At 43.8% G+C, this 18,690-nt stretch overlaps 1 protein-coding gene across 1 annotated transcript in view; it reads right to left on the reverse strand.

Moving 5' to 3' along the window:
- EYS (EGF-like photoreceptor maintenance factor) overlaps positions 1–18,690 on the reverse strand; it is a 1,897,540-nt gene that overhangs the window by 514,970 nt on the left and 1,363,880 nt on the right. Inside the window, exon 36 of the mRNA XM_090034512.1 lies at positions 11,632–11,744. Within this exon, the coding sequence (XP_089890638.1) occupies positions 11,632–11,744 (113 nt within the window). The remainder of the gene's footprint in view (positions 1–11,631; positions 11,745–18,690) is intronic.

An 18,690-nucleotide genomic window follows, 5' to 3' on the forward strand; every position in this document is an offset into this window, starting at 1 on the left:
AATTCCCAAGACACCGGATCGTGGTGAGGCCAGGGCCACAGTTGGCAAGTTTTGCCAGGAGGTAATCATGAGATAACAGATTGAAGGCTTTTTTAAAGTCAAGATAGATGAGATCAATCTCTTCTCCCTTGTCCAGGTGATAGGTCACCTGGTTGTAAAAGGAAATGAGATTGGTCAAGCAAGACCTACCCACAACCAATCCATACTAGCTATCCCTCCGGATGTTGCCATCAGCCAGTCTGTTAAGGATGGTCTCTTTGATAATCTTTGATAATCTTTTCCAAGACCTTCCCTGAGACAGAAGTCAGGCTGATGGGCCTGTAGTTTGCTGGATCTACTTTCCTCTTTTTCTTGAAGATAGGACCACATTGGCCTTATTCCAGTCTTCAGGCATTTCACCAGAGCACCAGGAGTTCCTGAAGATCTATGCCAGGGGTTGAGCTATGATGCTTGCCAGCTTCTTGAGAACCTTGGGGTGTGAACTGTCAGAGCCAACTGACTTGAATGTGTCCAGCCTCTCAAGGTGTTCCTTCATGAGGTCAGCATTGATGAAGGGTAAGGAATCTCCCTCACTGGGCCTTCCTGTCCCATAGTGGAGAGGGGAATCCCATAGAACTGGTGAAAAATTGACACAAAGTACCTATTTGACAAGTTTACTTTTTCCTGGGTGTCAGTTGTCAGTTGTCCCATCTGGTTTAGAAGGGGTACAGTGTTGCCCTTGCTTTTTCTCTGGCTCCCCACATATCTAAAAAAGGACTTTTTATTGTCCTTGATATTTGTAGCTAGCTGGAGTTCAGTTGCAGCCTTGGCTTTCCTGGTTCACACTCTGCAGATCAGAACCAGTACAGAGTATTCCTCCTTGGTGGTGCATACAGTCCTCCATCCTTTGTAGGTCTTTCTTTTAAGATGCAAGAGGTCCGCTAGTTCCCTGGAGAGCCAAAAGTGTTGCTGTGGCCTTTTGCTGCCTTTCCTCTGAGATGGGATTGACTTGCCTTGCCTACAGTTCATTCCAGGGCTGGAGCAGGGGTGGGATCCATTAAGTGCCTTGGCCTGCTGGCTTTCCAAGGTATGCCACCATGGTCACCATGGGCATCCTCCCCACCCTGCACACAAATCTAACAGGCACATGCTCCCTATTGCACTCCTTCCCAGGAGTGCACACAGTGGCAGGTAGCTGTCCCCTGGACAAACCTCCCATGGTGCTGTCCTGCTTCCTGCTCTGTCCCCACACTCCATGCACCACCTTGGCTGAGCAGTGCTCCCAGGCCCAGGTCCTGTCCCACTCCCTCCCTCACTGTGGGGGACTCAGTTTGCACCTCCTGCACCCCATCCCCCACCCACAGACTTCCTTCAGGCAGCTGGTAAGGGATTGAGTAAGGGATACTCTAGCAGTCCCTTAAGCTACTGAACGACTAACATTAAATAAGGCAGCTCATAATTATCTCATAATACAACATTAAGTACGCAAGTTTATAGCAAAGGTCCCAAAAATGTAAGGAACAAGGACAACAATAATGGTACAGCAGCTGTGCCCAAATGAAGTATTGATACCAGGGGAAAAGATCAGGTTACTATATAGATGCACTATCTTCCTCTTCTAGCAACATGGCCCAGTAACCACAAAGCCACCCCCTGGTGAAAGGGGCCCTTAACTCCTCTGACACAAAGGGGTTGAACCCACCCCAGCCACATCAGGGGGCTTCCCTTTGATCACCAAAAGGAGAGGACTCCTCCTCCCCAGTGGAAATCCTTGTCTCCCCCCTTCCTTGGGACTGCAATCCCCTTTTTGGGTAACTCACGTCTCCTAGCAGTTCTGGTGGGGTTGGCTCATCTCTCTCTCTGTGTGGGTTGGCTCCAGTGCTTCCCCCCTCACTGGGATGATTGCTCCATCCTGCTGCCTGTTACCCCAAGAAGGCTCAAGCTGCTTCATGCAGCTACCTGGCCTGTCAGCCCTCTCAGGCCCTGTACACCACTCTGTGCACTGAGGCCTCCTCCCTCTTTCAGGGATGGGGACCCACACTGCCTTGTGCAGTCATGGGGTCCCTTTAGCTCCATCCAAGTCCTATGCACCACTCTGTGCACCAAGGGGTTCCTGCTTCTCAGAGGGATGGGGACCTGCGCTGCCTCGTGAAGCCATGGCGTCTTTTCAGCTCTTCAGGCCCCGTGCACTGGTCTGTGCACTGAAGAGTTCCTGCCTCTCACAGGGATGGGGACCCATGCTACCTTGCACAGATGCAGGCTCCCTTCTTCTCTCTAAGCCCCGTGCACTGATCTGTGCACCGAGAGGCTCCTGCCTATCACAGGGATGAGAACCCACACTGAGGGGATCCCTCAGCCTCCTCCCATCCCTCTATGCACTGATCTATGCATCAACACAGTGGCTCCCTCCATGGCAGGGCTGGAGGGGAATGCAACCACTTGCTGCATCTTGCTCAGCAGAGGGCACTTCAGGGCACTTCTGGGGCAACTGCTCTGCCCCACTGGTCAGCTCCACGAGCTTTTTTGCAACCTGTCTTAGTTGTCCCTTTTTGAAACCACCCCCATGCTGGGCATGCTGGCTTTTATCCTTCCCAGAAACTCCACCACCAGACTGAAAATAGACCAATGAGCTTGAGGGGTTAATTCCTTGTCAGGTCCTCTTCTTCACCTCGTCCCTGGGTCAGAGTGGGGAAAGCCTGCCTCCTGCCTCCTCCTGATTGGTGGGGAAGGAAAATGCCCCCACCAATTGGCCTCAGCCATTTGAGCTCACACCAACAAGCCAGGCTGCCAGTGAGCCCACCAGTCAGCCTTCCAAACCTGCCATATCCCATGTTCTTCTGTGGTGAACAGAAAACCCAGATGCCTGCACAATTTTGGGAATCTGGGACAAATGCTGTCTTGGAGTAATGCAGCCTGGGACTGGGACTTAATGTTCTCATTTCAGGGCTGTCCCTACCAATAGGGATGAGTGGTCACCCTACCCTCTTCCTGAGGGGGGCCAGGGCCCTTGGGCCCACATGTACTTACACCTCTAGCTTCCTCTGGGCATGTGCTGGGCTCAGCATGGAAATACACTGAGTTTAAAGTGCTGCCTTTTTTTTAATGCCTGCAAACTGCCACAGTGTATAATTAAAGTGTGGAACTCATTGCTACCAGATGTTATTGTTATGGAAGCTGATAGTTTAACCAGATTCAAAAAAGGATTGGACAAATTTTGGAGGAAAATGGTATCAGTTCCTTTTGAGTATGGGAGTTAGGGATACATCCTCTGAATTAGAAATTCTTAGACCTTAAATGCTGGAGGCTCCAAGTGACAGAGGAACACTATCTCAGTCATACCTAGTTCACTCTCCCTTTCAGCATCCACTGTCTGCTACTGGGTGACAAAGGATACTGGGCAAGAAGGACCTATGGTTTAACCCAGTAAATGGCAATTCTTCTGTTCTTAAAATATTTTTCAGTGTTTTTTTATAACTATAATATAAATGGTCAGAGGGCTCTAATGTGCTCAAAACATCTGCGTACCAAGGGCTCATCCAAAGTAAATAAATCATGCACAATTAAGTATTCTCTTGCCCTCTTAAGTTAGACAGATAGAAATAAGGGGGCATTGTATGCATAATGTGGCGTCCACATTGATTTTTCTATTTTTTATAAGCATACATGTAATACTATGCATTTATGTTAGAGAAGACATTTATTTTATTTTCTAGTGTGTTGTCTATCTAAATGTTTCAGATTTTTATGCATCCCACCCTGAGAAAATATTCCATGATCTAAAACAAATTAGTATTAGAAATTTTAGTTGTTTAGTTTTTTCAATTTCACATTGTTGCGCCCCAAATGACCGGTGTACCCTTGACCTGCGAGCCTGGGTCAGCATGACTGGCTTGGCATGAGGGAGGATTTATGACCGGACAGGTGGGTGTTAACAGCAAGCAGGAGTCAGATAGTTTCATAGTTTCATAGTAGCTAGAGTCAGAAGGGACCTAGGTAGATCATCTAGTCCGACCCCCTGCCTTGGCAGGAAAGAGCACCGGGGTCAGATGACCCCGGCAAGGTGCTCATCTAACTTCCTTTTAAAAATCCCCAGGCTAGGAGCCTGCACCACTTCCCCTGGAAGCCGGTTCCAGGCCCTAGCCGCCCTGACTGTGAAGTAGCGCCTCCTAATATCTAATCTAAACTTACCCTCCGCCAGCTTGTGACCGTTATTCCTGGTCACTCCTGGCAGCACACGGGGGAACAGGGACTCCCCCAATACCTGCTGATCCCCCCTGACCAGTTTGTAGCAGGCCACAAGGTCCCCCCTTAACCTTCTTTTGTGGAGGCTAAACAGGTTCAGGTCCCGTAGCCTCTCCTCATAAGGCCTGCCCTGCTGACCCCTGATCATACGAGTGGCCCTCCTCTGAACTCTTTCCATATTGTCCACGTCCCTCTTGAAGTGTGGCGCCCAGAACTGGACGCAGTACTCCAGCTGCGGCCTGACCAGTGCCGCATAGAGGGGGAGGATCACCTCCCTGGACCTGCTCGAGATGCATCTGTGGATGCATGACAGGGTACGGTTGGCCTTCTTGACTGCCTCCCCACACTGCCGGCCCATGTTCATCGTGGAGTCAATGACGACTCCAAGATCCTTTTCCGTCTCCGTGCTGGCAGGAGGGGAGTTCCCCAACCTGTAAGTGTGGTGCCAGTTCTTCCTCCCCATGTGCAACACCTTGCACTTATCAGTGTTAAACCCCATCCTATTCTCATCCGCCCACCGTTGCAACCTGTCAAGGTCAGCTTGTAGCCTATTGCACCCTTCTAGTGCACCCACATCCCCCCACATCTTAGTGTCATCAGCAAACTTGAACAGGGTGCTTTCTACCCCCTCATCCAAGTCACTGATGAAGATGTTGAACAGTGCGGGCCCGAGGACCGAGCCCTGCGGAACCCCACTGCCCACATCCTTCCAGGTCGAGAAGAACCCATCCACTACCACCCTCTGGGTGCGGCCCTCCAACCAGTTGGCGACCCATTTGACCGTGTGGGCATCGACACCACAGTCTCCCAGCTTTTTGATGAGGACAGGGTGAGAGACAGTGTCGAAAGCCTTCCGGAAGTCCAAAAAGACTACATCCACAGCAACCCCTGCGTCTAATGATTTGGTGACCTGATCGTAAAAGGCCACCAGGTTGGTCTGACAAGACCTGCCACTGATGAACCCATGTTGGTTGCCCCTGAGCATGCATTCCCCCGCAAGGCCCTCCTGGATGTGTGCCAGGATAATTTTTTCAAAGAGCTTACCCGGGATTGAGGTAAGACTAACTGGCCTGTAATTTCCCGGGTCCTCTTTTTTTCCCTTTTTGAAGATAGGGACCACATTGGCCCTCTTCCAGTCCTCCGGCACCTCGCCAGAGCACCACGAGTGCTCATAGAGCCGCGCCAGGGGTCCCGCAATGACCTCGGCCAGTTCCTGTAGAACCCTAGGGTGAAGATCGTCCGGACCAGCAGACTTGAACACGTCCAGCCTCTCCAGAAGTACCCTAACTAACTCCTCGCTAACCCCGAGATGATTTAAAGCGTATTGGTTACACAGAAAGTTTATTTTACTTACGCTACTGATGTGGTGCAGCGTAGGCAGAGGAGTAGATTTATTCAGTTACAGCATGCAGATATCATGTTACCCAGCATTTACAGGGTGGGTAAGAGACTTGCTTGTTACAGATTTCGAGCGATTCACACAAGCTGCTCTGGTTTGCAGATTACCGAGAGCTCTTGATAAGAAAGATAATGAGGGAGATAGGCGAGCCGGCAAAGACGGGGTTACGCCAGAACAGTTCGTAGGCGGAGAGATAAAATTTGTGACTGGCCTCTTCATAAATTGTGCTGCTTGAGTGTGTACGCAGTTCTCTGCTTTGGGTGGAAGTTCTTTCAAAGTTATACTTGGCAAGGTGGCCAATTACTACACGCCAGGTATGAATAATTAACAGGTTGGCACTCGTGCTCTCTTTGTTTGCTCAAGTTTCAGAAAAAAGGGGGGATATTTTTTGCTTGGGTGGTACTGGTCCTGTTTGGTCACAGGAGGGCGAGCATAGTACATTATTTAATTTTACAATTTCATTAAAGCCAGCTAATTTGGAGTCTTATTATCTGGTCACCATGGGTACCAATATCTTTTTTTATGTCATAGCACTTGAGTTGTATACAATTCAAGGTTAGCTTCTCTCTCGTATGGGAGCTCAAGTGATTTGAAATGAGGCACAGACAGGGGTGTATATATGCAGCACTGTTAATACAGAGGGATAGACTACAATTGCAGTTTGTTGTGTTAGCCTCTGACCTTTTGCCTCTGACCTTTTGCCATCGGCATCTGAAATCAAAGACTTTGATCTTTGACACACATAAGAACATAAGAAGTGCCATATTGGCCCAGCATCCTGTCTCTGGGAGTAGCAATAGTAGATGCTTTAGAGGGAAACTATATGTACAGAGAATGTCTAGTGTAATCCATCTACTGTCATACCCTCCTTGGCCTCAATCATCATTGGCTTCGGGATGTCAGAGGATAAATCCTTTACTGTTCTCTTTAATAGCTATTAATGGACCTGTCCTCCCATTACTCCTATTCATACCATGCTAGAACAATTTACTCTCTCGTGATAATTGCAGGATAGATTCTGAATGCTAAATGAACAGACTACAATCTCTGTACATTTCAGGCAATTTAGAGACACATAGTCAGATGTACATATCAGGGTTGTGGTAATGCCATTATTATACTATAATAATATAATTTTTTTAAAATTCTAAGTTCCTTTCACATGTGGTCCTTATAACCTTCACAGTATCTGAACCCAGATCATACCCCATTCTTAAAACTTTTAAACTTTTGAACTATTAAAATTGCATTGTTTTTGTAGTGTGAAATATCTGATTTCCTTTGAATGGTGCTGAATTATTCTAAAGTACTAGTGCCAATACTTTTGAAAAGGTTAATGAACTGTATCTAGAGTCCATTTTTAGGGCTCTCTCAATTCTACGCACATATTTGCTTATCCTTTTGGTATTTTGAAATTCAAATAGCTCTAGTTAAAAAAATGGCAGAACATATTTGAGTAAATTCCAAACCTATTACATATTCACAAGTTCAGAATTTACTCACAAAACTGTACCTTTAGAAGATTTTATATGGCTTTCTTTGGCTGCATCCATTCACCACAATTATGAAGGTAATTGCTGGAGATAGCAAGAAACAGAACCCCTTTGTTCATTAGAAGAGTGATGCCACCACAGAAATATAAACATGACTAAACATGGAAAGGATAACAGACAGAAAACAGGAAAATTCTGGAAATAGATGGTACTGAGAGGAAGTAGCCTGAAAGAAAAATCATAGTAAAGAAAAGATAAATGCTGAAGTGTGTGAAAGACACTGATGTTTTAAAGGAGAAAAAAAGACTTCCCTGCAAAAGAATACTATGATATTTGATAATACCTGATATGACAGAATAAGAAAGAACAACAAGAGGCTCGACTGGCTAGAAAGCTATCTTTTCAGTGAGTTGAAACTCAGAAAAAAATCCCACAAAAAGAGGCAACTTGGTCATGGTACTAGGGAAGAGTATCAAAGTACTGCAAGGCCATAGAAGGATACCGTTAGAAAGGCCACGGCACAATTTAAGACACAACTGGCAAGGAACTTAAGAGGCAACAAAAAGGGATTCTACATATATGTCATGAGTAAGAGGAAGACCAAACAATGTCCTTATATCCTTTATGGACTCCAGAAGGCTATCTAGTTACTGATGATGCAGAGAAGGCTGAAGTATTTAATGCTATTTTTTACTTTGGTCTTCTCAAAGAGGGGAAGTTATCAGATCATGACTGCAATTGGCAGCAAAGATAGGGAGGGAGACAAACAAGCTAGAGAAGAATGGGTTAGGGATTACTTAGAGATGCTAGATGCTTTCAGGTTAGCAGGATGGATCAGATGCACTGTAGGATACCCAAGAGATAATTTCAACCCCATTAGCTATTCTCCTTGAGAACTCATAGGTTACATCCAGAGAAGTGTGATGATGTGGTATGTGGCACTACAAACAGGTTTGCTGCACCACATACTTCACAGTTTGGTGTTTTGGTGTGCACTGTGCCAGGTTTTTTTCTGTTGTTTTTTTTGGACACCTGGATATCCAGCAGTCAAAAAAACAGTATAAAAAAGCCCCAGGACAACTCATGCTTGGCCAGCATGGGCTGGTGAAAAGCAGAGCTGGCCTACCCAGAGCTACACTCTGCTGCCAGCCAGGCTCCACACAGCAGAATCGCTGCAGCTGCAGCCCCAGGAGTCCCAAGGTAAGGCTACTGGGGACATCACAGTGCTGGCCCCATCTGGGGTAACTTGCCATACACCAAAGCTCACATAGCCTGAGCGTTCCCTGGAGACAGGAAGCAGGGGTACAAGGTGTTCCACTGCTTCTTGTTCACAGGGAACCCAATGTCTATGCTCATCTGGATGCATCCATAGAGTTTAGGTGAGGTTCCAGATGTTTGGAAAATGGCAAATAAAGTACCCATCTTTAAGAAAGGGAAAGAGAATCTGTAGGATTACAGACTGGTCAGCCTGACCTCAATATCTGGAAAGATCATGGAGTAGGTCCCTAAGGAATCTCTTGTAAAGTACCTAGAGGACAGTAAGGTGATCAAAAACAGCCAGCATGGATCCATTAATAGCAAATTATGCCTGACCAACCTGTTTTTTTCTATAATAAAATGAAAGACTCTATGGATGGGGGAAAGGAGTGGGTGTTATATGCCTTGACTTTAGGCATATATGCTTTTGACACTGTCTCCTGCAACATTCTAAGGAAATGCAGACTCCACTTCCTGTGTCCAGAGTCATAAGTAGAGGGGAGGTTCCTCTGATGGGAAGGTAGGAGGTGCCAAAGGTGGTGGGGAGGGGTGGGTGGATTATTACCTGATTCAGTGACTTAAAGGTCTATGGCTACTGCTGTCATGGCATGGAAAGCCCACTGCAGTGGGTGGAGGGAGGCTGGAACTGGGAGTGCAGCCACCCCTACAGTGCCAGTCACCACCCCCCCTTTCAAGATCCTGGTTCTGCCTGTACCAAAACCTCTAACTGTATTACTTTTTGCAAATCTTGACAACCCTTTTCATTTCCAATCATGTCAACAGCAACATAACTTTACTCACTTGACCAGTTATGGTTGTACAGCATCTGATGAAAAGGATCCAGCTATTTTTTCAGTACAAGAACCATTTTTACTGTGGTTGTTTACTCTGAGGTTGCACAACATCAAGTTTTGAGGGTGGGAAGATGGTGTATATGAGAGCAGAGGAAACTGAAACATTGTACAGGGAGGATGAGAAGTCAGACTGAAGGGCAAGAGGATGGGAGATAAAGAATAGAAAAGGAAGGAGAATATGGAAGACAGAAGCCAGAGGAGGTTCAGGGAAATCTTAAGAATGTGGGGATTATGGAGATAGGAGAATGGGGAAGTATGAAGAATGGCAGCAACATATGAGGGGCAGAAAGTGGGCATGGTCAGGGCTGGAAGGCAGGGAGGGAAAAGGGAAGATGAGAACAGAGGGCAGAGGCAGGTCAATGAAGTGGGGAATGTGAAGAGAGCAGGAGACAGTGATTAGAAGTAGGAACTAGGGATAGGTTTGCACTTCCTCACTGGCACAATGGAAGGCATGAGACATTCCCTTAAAACAGCTGGAACAAGGAAATATTTTTGCTGGTGTATTTAAGACTCTATTTTGTTCCTTAAAGGCTTCCATAGACTTTGGAAGCAGGTAGATTTCTCCCAAAAGCAAATTCACCCTTTAAGGATATCTTATGAATTTGACTTGAGGTTTCTGAAATTGCAAAGTTGTTGGCAATACTGCTAAAATTCCCAAGAAGAGAAAAAGATCCATATGTATTATATTTCTACATTTTAGTGGACTATGTTTTGAATACTAAAAAGTCAGAGACAAATTCAGTTCTCATCTCTATCATTCAATCAAAATGATTTTAGTGATAATGTATAAAATTACAGGGTATCCTTCTTTCAATATACATTAGGTGTGCTTAAAATAAAACTACCAAATTAAGCCACTAAGGGGATTAGACAGGGTTTAGAGCAATCAGGCTTAAGCATGATGGAGACAATAGACTGTTTAGCCCTGACAAGAAGGAGGTTGCTTTGGCCACATGCAAAAGCAAAACTTTAGGCACTTCCAGTAGAAAAATGCAGTCCCTATGGACTTCAAGCATTTAAGAAGTTAGGCGTGGCACTGAGGATCGTAATCTTCAATTTAGGAGCTAAATTCCACCTAAAGCACATCATGTAGGTGCATAAATCCTTTTGTGGTCTTAGTGGAAGAAATGAAACTAAAATGCAGATCTTCTGAGTCTGAGCAAAATTCTCTGTTCAACAATGGGGTGAAATTACATATTGCACAGATTGGGGTGTGCAAAATATAGCCCATGAGACAGATCTGGCCAGCAAGGCAATTTCATCTGGCCCATGGCTTCCCACCAGCTAATTTTACACCACCCAGCCTGCATGTTTTGCTCCCATACTCATGGGAAGAAACACTTGGCCCAGCCCAGGATGGACCGCTCCCAGCTCCCTCACCCAGAGCAGGGATAGAGCTCATGTATCCTAGTTCCTAGCCAAACCCTGCTCACCATCCTCTTAGTAGCAAGTCAGAGCTGTGCCGTGACTGCTCACAGCATGTTCTAATTATAACGCCACTTAACATTCCACAGATTTATTATAGTCTGAAGTGTAACATGTAACTTCCCTCAAATTTTAGTTATATGCAACTGCACTCAGAGGTTATAGTTATCCTATTCAATGAATCTCTGATGGAGTTTTTAAGCTAGGTTTAAAAATGTATGTGGAAAATGTTCCAAGTTTCTGTGTTAAGTGCTGTAAGATCATTCCTCTTATACTAACCTAGATTTCATGATGCACAAATAACCATTTACATACATACTTCCATTTTCTTATGCTCCCCTAGTTTAAAGCTTTAACTCCTATATGCAAAAAATGAAGGCATAAATCACAGAGGTTTAATTTACAGTATCAGCTCTGAATTTGGGCTACTAACCGAATCAATGTCTGTAACCAAGAGTATGCAATATACACATATTGCATAGTGAAATCAAATTATTTTGCATCTCCGGGGCCGATGCTTTCACGTATTTTTCATACCCTCAATGTGCTTTGTGAAGAAAAGCAGTAATCCAGTATTTTAGTTACAAGCCGGATGAAAACACTAAAGTGTGAGTAGAAACATGACCAACATCTTATGCTGCCTGTTTCTGTATTCCATCTTATATTGTCTAGTTTAATATAATATGTCTTAGCTGCCAGTGGGCAGGAACCTGCTATAAATAAGCTGTCAAGCTTAATTGAACAATTCTGCAAAAAGCATCTAAAATAGGTTCATAGTGTATGAAGGAAAGAAAATATCTATCTCTCCATGTGTGCTTGGGTGCGTGTGTGTGTATGCACTCATATGTGTATATATAAGAATAGTTTTCTTACAAACACTGTGGAGATGATCTAAAATGCCAACCCAATTTCAAGGAGAGGGGGAAAAAAAATCAACAGGATCAGTTTCTTTGATTTGAAAAAGGCATGGAGGGTAGTTTACCTGCAGCTGTCAATATTGCTTCTGCCCACAGCATTAGAAAAGGTGAAAGGTCCCAGATTATTGATTTCTATAACTTGTATACACCCAGTGAAATTGTAGACAGATCCAGGCATCTAGAGAGAATGGGGAAAATATCAACATTTGCTGTCTTTATAAAGAAACAGGTTTCTGCTAAGGATCTGTTATACATTTTGTGTCCAATCCTGAAGTGCTTACTCACTGTGAACTTTCATGTAGGTAATGTGAACTTGATTTCAATGAGCATTTCAAGATAGGGCCTATGCTGTATAATATTCTAATTATTTCCATATGAACAGTTTGAACTATTTTTTTTATTACATAAAGGCAGAGACACTGTAGTTTTGATCATTTTCCTTTTTCACTAATAATGCCTTTTAGATAAACAGAAACACACATACATTGACTCCAACAAAGGTGAAGTGGATTTATCAATCTCTAATGAGCCACTTCTTTGTAATGCGGGGTTGGGAGTAGCACAATGCTAGCGACAAAGCTGTGGGAATTCCATACTTTTTAAAGCATTTTCTCACAGCTGTAAGTTATTCATTTTTATTAAGCAGGATACTACAGTGGTGCACAAAACCAACTAAGATTGGGACTTCTTTGTTCTAAACACTGGGCAATCATAGGAAAGTAGGGCTGGAAGGGACCTCACAAGGCACCCTGCACACAGGAGGATCATCACTGACTAAACCATGCCTGCCAAGTATCTGTCTAGCTTGCTCTTGGAAGTTTCCTAGCATGGGGAGTCTACAATTTCTCTATGTAACCTGTTCCAATGACTGACTGCTCATTGGAGTAGATTTCTGGTTTTCTGACTTTCTACTCAGAAAGTTCCTCCTAACCTAACCGAAATTTCCCATGATGTGGGTTGAGGTCTTTCCTCCTAGGCCTGTCCCCTACAGCCACAGAAAAAAAGGTCATCACTATCCTTTCTATAATCGCTCTTCAGGTATTTGTAGACTGTTATCAAATCCCATCTCAGTCTTTTTTTCTCCAGGCTAAATATTCCTAGTTGACTTTCGTCATGTGTCTTGTTTCCCAGCCCCCGATCATTTTTTGTTGCTTTGTGCTGGATTCTTTCCAAACTGCCCACATCTTTCTTGAAGTGTGAGGCTCAAAACTGGACATGGTACTTCAAGTGAGGCCTCACCAGTACTGAACAGAGTGGAAGAATCACTCCCCTTGATTTACAAGTTACATTCCTGTTAAGACAACCCAGTATGCTGGGTTTTGTTTTGTTTTGCTGCTTTTAAACAAGTGCAAACTGTTAGCTGATGTTCAGCTTCTGGTTTGCTACAATCCATCTTCTCTGTAGTGCTTCAGCCTAGCCAGTCTGTGTTTGTACATGTGGTTATTCCATCCAAAGTTCAGGACTTTGCACTTGTCCTTGTTCTCATCTGATAGACTGTGGATCATTTCTCCAATCCATCCAAGCCATTCTGGATCCCAGCCCTATCTGCTGAAGCATTTACAGCTCCACCCAACTTGGGGTCATTTGCAAATTTGCTAAGGTGCACTAGATTCTTTCACTGAGATCATTAATTATGATGTTGAACAATACGAGAACCAGGATAAACCCTGGGGAAACTCCATTTGATACCTCCTCCCAACTAGACATTGAGCCATTAAGGATTACTAAATAGATTAGAGCAGTAGATTACACAAAGTATTTATCCTAAACAGGTAGAAAATGGAGGGAGGGAGTGGGCAAACTAGAAGTAGAGTGACATGGAATGTCTCTAATAATCATATTAATTTCTTTGGGGGGCATGGAATCAGTATAGAGGATTAACTAAATGAAAAGAAAAAAAGGAGTAGTGCTGTAGCAGACAGGACAAGGGGAGAAGAGGATAAGAAGAGCAAGTGTGAAGAGAAGACAGATAAATAGACTGTTGAGAGAATGAATTGGACTAATCAGAGCAGGGCAGAGAAAGGCTACAGAAAACTGTAGAAATTTCTCTGAGGGTGTGTCTACGTGTCACCCTACACTGATGTTGAAAAGCACTATGTCACCATACAGCATGCTATGGCAGTGTAGCAGTCATGTGGGTCTACATGTGATTGCCAGCTATGCTGCCATAGCAGTGTGCTCCCCTGGTATAGTGGACCGCTATGACGATAAAATGGCAAAATCTAACCATGAAGGAAGCACTTCAGCATTGCACCATAGCAACATCACTGTACGAGAATATGTAGACATGCTCTGAATGTCTAGATCTCTTCATTTTGTCTGCGGTTGAAACAGAATCTACCAGCTGGACTCTCTGGCTAATTCCTTACCCTGGCTCCCCAAACAACATGGCAGGTGACCTGCCAATGTCTTGGTTTATTCAGAATCTGTGAAAGCTTCTCCCTCAGACATTTCTGGGTTTGGGAAGAGGCTAAGAGTGTGAATAGTTAGCAATTGCCCAGCCAGAGAATGTCTTTTTCTTTTTTCTTTGCTTGTTTCACTGACTTCATAAACTCATTAGAGTGGATCAGATGCACTGGCATTAGTGCCGTAATGAAGGCAGACAATTCAAAGGAGGGGAGAAAATGGTACCACTGCCACTTTCTTCTGGTTTTGTGCCTGATTTACCAAAGTTTAGAGCACCTGTCATTTCCAGTGACTTCTGTCACATCTCAGAGCTGGGGGTAGAGTGTTGAATATAAAGATTCCTGCATTCTGGTCGAAGTTCTAATTCTGATCAAAGTACACTCAGTGGTTATGGACAGCATAGCCATGCACTCAGGTTGGGCACATTCATTCCCAAGGGCAGTTTAGATAAAGTGGTTTAGACTTAATTCTGTCATTTTAGGCATCTTAGCTCTATTCCAATCTCTGTTTGAAGTCATTTGGTGCAAAGTTTTAGTTCCCTTATTTGTAAAGCAGAAAGTAGGTCAGGGTGACACCTACAGACTAACCAGTTCAGAGAGGCATAAACTGTCATAGGTGACAGCATGCTTTGTCAGATGCTCTGCCTCCAAGGTGCCACTGTGACCTAACTTCTGCCTGAATTCAGATTAACATAGCTGACTACCTCTCTTTATTTGTAAGTGAAAGAATGAGAATCCCTGATCAGCTTTATTATTCTTAAATTGTTACTTGATGAGATGAAGCCAAAAAAAATACTGTGGTCTTAACCACCTAAGGAGTATCCTCCTCTTCACTCCTCCCTCCTCCACCAAGCAATTTTATATGCAGATAGGCAGGATAGAGCTACCAAATATGACATTTGGCAATCTGCTTCAATTTCTGGCACCCATAAAGGTTAGAGATGGCATGGATCCTGAACTGATTATAGCTTTATTATCTTTCACTTTTTACCTTGGATTTTAGTTGTTTCTTTTAGCATGTATTTCTCATGCTAGATAATTAACATATATATTGCTTTAAGTTAACAAGAGACCACATGCATTTTTAAAGTTTAGTATGGAGATAGGGAGACATGCTAATACTACTTGTGATTTAGTAGTGACATGCAGCCTCACATATATGTGTGATTGCTGAAGTGATACATGAATTTGAAAGCTTTTTCAGTGTTAGTAGGACTGGCTATACAATTTAATTATCTTTTTTAGAACTTCCCCCCTATTCTTAGCCTTCTATATTGTTTTACTGACTCCTTCAACTATCTTTTTTCCAATATCACACTACTATTATTTCAAACACAATTCTCATTATTAAAACTATATAAAGAGAAAAAAAAAACAAGACACACAGATAGAACAAAGGTCAAAGACTATATAATTATAACATTTACATCAGCCATTTTCTCTAAGCTCTTTCAGTATTGTTAGTACCAAGTTAGCATGAGGAAAATTACCATAGCAACCTGCAATCTATACTGCACATTGAACAGAAAACTAACAATGTGGTTTGGGAATAAAAATATCTGAATTTTCCCCAAAACTATATTTCAGTGAATACTTTGGTTTATATAATGATGATCAGGAAACAGAAGTCTACAGATTGGGTCCCTTGTCACTTTTGTTTTATTTATGATTGGTAGATTTTTAGACATTATGCTTTCTTCTTAATTAAACATGAAAAAGTTATGAGCTGCTTCTAATTACTGTAAACACAACTGCATCCAGCTATCCCTGTCAGTTAACAGCCACATGTTGAATGCAAAGACAAACTGCTCATGCATTTCTAAAGATATTTACTAATAAGAGCAATTAACAAAGAAGATAAATAGGTACCTTTGATTTCATTGTATTAGAGAGGAGATACTAGTTTGTCATATCAGTTGGTGGAACAGCTTAATTAGACTGTAGATTTAAGAAAGATTTAAAATTTCCTTTGATTTTTTTAAATATTTAAACACTGATAGAATGTAGTACTTAAGTTATCTAAGCATAAAGAACACTGTAGATACAGAGGTCTTTGTGAATTCCCACCGGGTTTCTGATCTGCGGTATGTGGTTTGGGGTTGTGACTGCACACTGGATTATTTAATAAGGGAGGTGCCTAGAGTGCCCAGAGGTGTATCAACAGCAGCACTAAGTTCAATATACATTTCCACTGGATGGTCACTCTTGAATGTGGCTTATGATGGGAATAGCTGGTCAGCATGCCCACATTTTGCACAATGGCCTAAAGGATAGATGATAAAACATTTGCTGAAGAAATGAGAGACCTATATCTGACAATATTCATACTAAAAAAATCTCATTCCCCAGAAAAGTGCCCTAGCTATCAGGCTATATACTAAGCTGCAGGATAGACAGCTAAGTCACTGGACAGCCAGAAGTGCACATGTTGGCAACACATAGGGGGTGCATGTGCATGTGCACCCCCCTGAGATTGGCCATGCATCTCCTGGAAGCAGCAGACACGAAACCAGAAATGCTGGTGGAAAAGTATTTCCATTTTTGCCGCTGGCTCGGTGATCGGTCACGGTTGGACCCCTCCTCCCCTGGTTGGCAATTGGCTGTGGGGGAGCCTTCCACCGCCAGTTGGTGACTGGTGGCTGGGGAATGCCCCGCCACTTCATTGCAATCCAGTGCCCCCTCAGTCTCAGAAGGCACCAGTTGCCCATGAGTGCACATGTTCAGAAAGAAAACTAGCAGGGAGGGAACAGGTCTCTTTCCATGGATAAGAAACACTTGATCAAGGTCTTCTGAAAATTACTCTCACCACTACATGATTAGACAAAAAGTGGCCATGCGCACCTACCATAGGACACCAAATTTGGTATTAAATGCAGTATTCGATGCACATCAGGGACTTAGAACCTGGTAGATATATAAACGTTGCCTATCTGGAGTGCAATGAAGCATAGGTGAGAGTTAGGCATGAATGTGCTCAAATAGGTCATATAGGCTTTTGAACGTGCTCAGGAAACTAAATGTAAATACCTAAAAAATTTTTCACGTCAAAATGGATGCACCTATTCAATACCAAAGGGGTTTCCTGACCACTGAACAAAGTTAATCTGATCACTTGCTGTGGTTTAAGTCACTAAGAACAATTGTTAAGTCGTTAAAAAGAATTTGCATCTGGTCTTTTGTCGTTAACCTAAAGTATTTTCAGTGTCTTCTTGTTCTGGTCTTGTAAAATACCTACAATAGTGAGGTTCTAATTTATAACAGTGGTCCACAGAAATTACTACAATATATGTAATAACTGGGGCTGTGCGAAACAGCACCATTAAATTTTGCCTTCCATCTCACCGTTTTGCTGGGACAGTGTTTTCGGTTGAGTTTCATTTTATTTTGAAAGCACTGTTCCATTTCGTTTTGTCAAAACTGTTTCACTGTCACAACATTTTGCCCATCAACCTATAATGCAGAAGAATGAAACTGCCTATAACGTTGGCATTTCTTACCTAATTAGAATACAACTTGCAGAGATGGTAGCCACTTCTGAGGCCACAAAGCCTGCCAAGCTTCAAGGAGATAGCTGCAGCGGTTTCTGGGAAACTGCACATCAAAATCTTGAAAACAAAACTCGTGTCATGTATGTATTAAGGCACAGTGTGGTAAAAACTACAGGCATGCTAGCCCCTGCTGAGGCCACAGAGCCTGCCAGCTTGTTTTTTTTTTTTTAGGACTGGAAGGGACCTCAGAAGATCATCGAGTCCAGCTCCCCACCCAAAAGGGAAGGAAGTCACCTGGGGTCCGAGCAAGATAGGCATCCAATTTACTCTTCAAGGTGTTCAATGTAGGTGCTTGAACCACCTGTGATGGCAGGCTATTCCAGACCATGGGGGCTTGGACAGTAAAGAAATTCTTCATGTCCAGCCTGAAATGGTGTTTCAGTAGTTTATAATCGCTCAACCTCATCATCACTTTGGGCGCTCTGGTGAACAAACATTCCCCCAGATACCTGGGTCACCCCTGATAAACTTATAGGTGGCCATCAGATCACCCCTGAGACTGCGCTTTTCCAGGCTTAAGAGCTCCATAGCTCTCAGCTTGTCATTGTAAGGTCTGTTTTCCTGACCTCTAATCATGCACGTGCTCTTCTCTGGACTCTCTCAAACTTCTGCACAGCCTGGATCACCCGCCTGTCTTCAGGTGTGGATGCTTTGCCCCAAAGTTTGGGGTCATCAGCAAACTTGGCCAGTCTGCTTCTGACTCCAATATCCACATCATTAATGAAGATGTTGAACAATACGGGTCCAAGGACAGAGCTTTGGGGGACCCCACTGATCACAGGGCACCATGATGATTAACTTCCATCAATTACCACCCTCTGGGTCTGACCACGGAGCCAATTTCCCAGCCAGCAGATCATGGTGGACCCAAGGCCACAATTGGACAGTTTCGTCAAGAGGTGACCATGGGATACCAGATCGAAGGCTTTTTTGAAGTCAAGATAGTTTCATAGTTTCATAGTAGCTAGAGTCAGAAGGGACCTAGGTAGATCATCTAGTCCGACCCCCTGCCTTGGCAGGAAAGAGCACCGGGGTCAGATGACCCCGGCAAGGTGCTCATCTAACTTCCTTTTAAAAATCCCCAGGCTAGGAGCCTGCACCACTTCCCCTGGAAGCCGGTTCCAGGCCCTAGCCGCCCTGACTGTGAAGTAGCGCCTCCTAATAGCTAATC

The sequence above is a fragment of the Crocodylus siamensis genome, chromosome 1, assembly GCF_052110815.1.
Source record: "Crocodylus siamensis isolate JL-2025a chromosome 1, ASM5211081v1, whole genome shotgun sequence".
NCBI classification, from domain to species: Eukaryota; Metazoa; Chordata; order Crocodylia; family Crocodylidae; genus Crocodylus; species Crocodylus siamensis.